At 47.0% G+C, this 920-nt stretch overlaps 1 protein-coding gene across 1 annotated transcript; it reads right to left on the bottom strand.

The window, feature by feature from the left end:
* Positions 1-8: 8 nt before the first annotated feature.
* LOC115284726 (olfactory receptor 6M1-like) lies at positions 9-887 on the bottom strand (the record flags this gene model as incomplete). Its single annotated transcript, XM_029931216.1, has 1 exon — positions 9-887. A coding segment is annotated over exon 1 (879 nt), but the record flags the coding sequence as incomplete, so codon positions are not given.
* Between the last annotated feature and the right edge of the window lie 33 nt (positions 888-920).

Here is a 920-nt window from a genome sequence, read left to right as displayed (position 1 = left end):
GTTTCATTCCGTAGACTGAAGATGAAGGGATTCAGGAGGGGTGTGACAACACTAGAGAGGATAAAGAGGATCTTGTTGAGATGCAAGCTGCTCTTCTGGGAGGGGCGGACATACACAAAAATGGAGATCCCATAGCCCATGGAAACCACAGTAAAGTGAGAGGCACAGGTGGCAAAGGCTTTGCGTTGACCTTGGCCTGTGGGTATCTTCAGAATAGTGGAGATTATATAAACATAGGAGACCACTGTAAGGGAGAGGGAGCTGATGAGCAGAACAAGGGAGCTGAGGAAGTCCAACAGTTCAATGATGCGGATGTCAGCACAGGCCAAGTGGAGGAGGGGGGCACTGTCACAGAAAAAGTGATCAATCACATTAGGGCCACAGTATGGCAGCCCCGCCTTAAGGACAGTGGATGGGAGAATGAGGAGAAAACCACCCACCCAGGAGAGGATAACAAGACGCACACACAGTGAACTGGCCATAATCACCGGGTACTGAAGGGGGCTGCAAATGGCCACATAGCGATCATAGCACATGACTGCAAAAAGGATAAACTCAGTACATCCAGAAAGGAAATAGAAATAAAGCTGGGTGAAGCATCCAGCAAAGGAAATGCTCATTCTGTCTGACAGGAAGCCTGCCAGCATCTTGGGAACGGCACAGGTTGTGGTTAATACTTCACTGAAAGAGAGATTGCTGAGGAAGAAATACATGGGTGAGCGAAGCCTATAATCCATGAAAATCAGGGTAATGATTAGACTGTTTCCAAGGACTGTCACCAAGTAGGCCAATAAAAAAGTCAAGAACAGAAGACTCCCAAGAGCTCTGGTGGTTGGTATCCCCACAAGAATAAACTCAGTCACCAGCGTCCAATTTTTTCCTTCCATGTTTGTGTCTCTTTTTACTGTAAAGAGAGTTAT

Source organism: Suricata suricatta, unplaced genomic scaffold (assembly GCF_006229205.1).
Source record: "Suricata suricatta isolate VVHF042 unplaced genomic scaffold, meerkat_22Aug2017_6uvM2_HiC HiC_scaffold_17483, whole genome shotgun sequence".
Classification (NCBI taxonomy): Eukaryota; Metazoa; Chordata; class Mammalia; order Carnivora; family Herpestidae; genus Suricata; species Suricata suricatta.
This window is presented reverse-complemented; position numbering and strand designations above follow the sequence as displayed.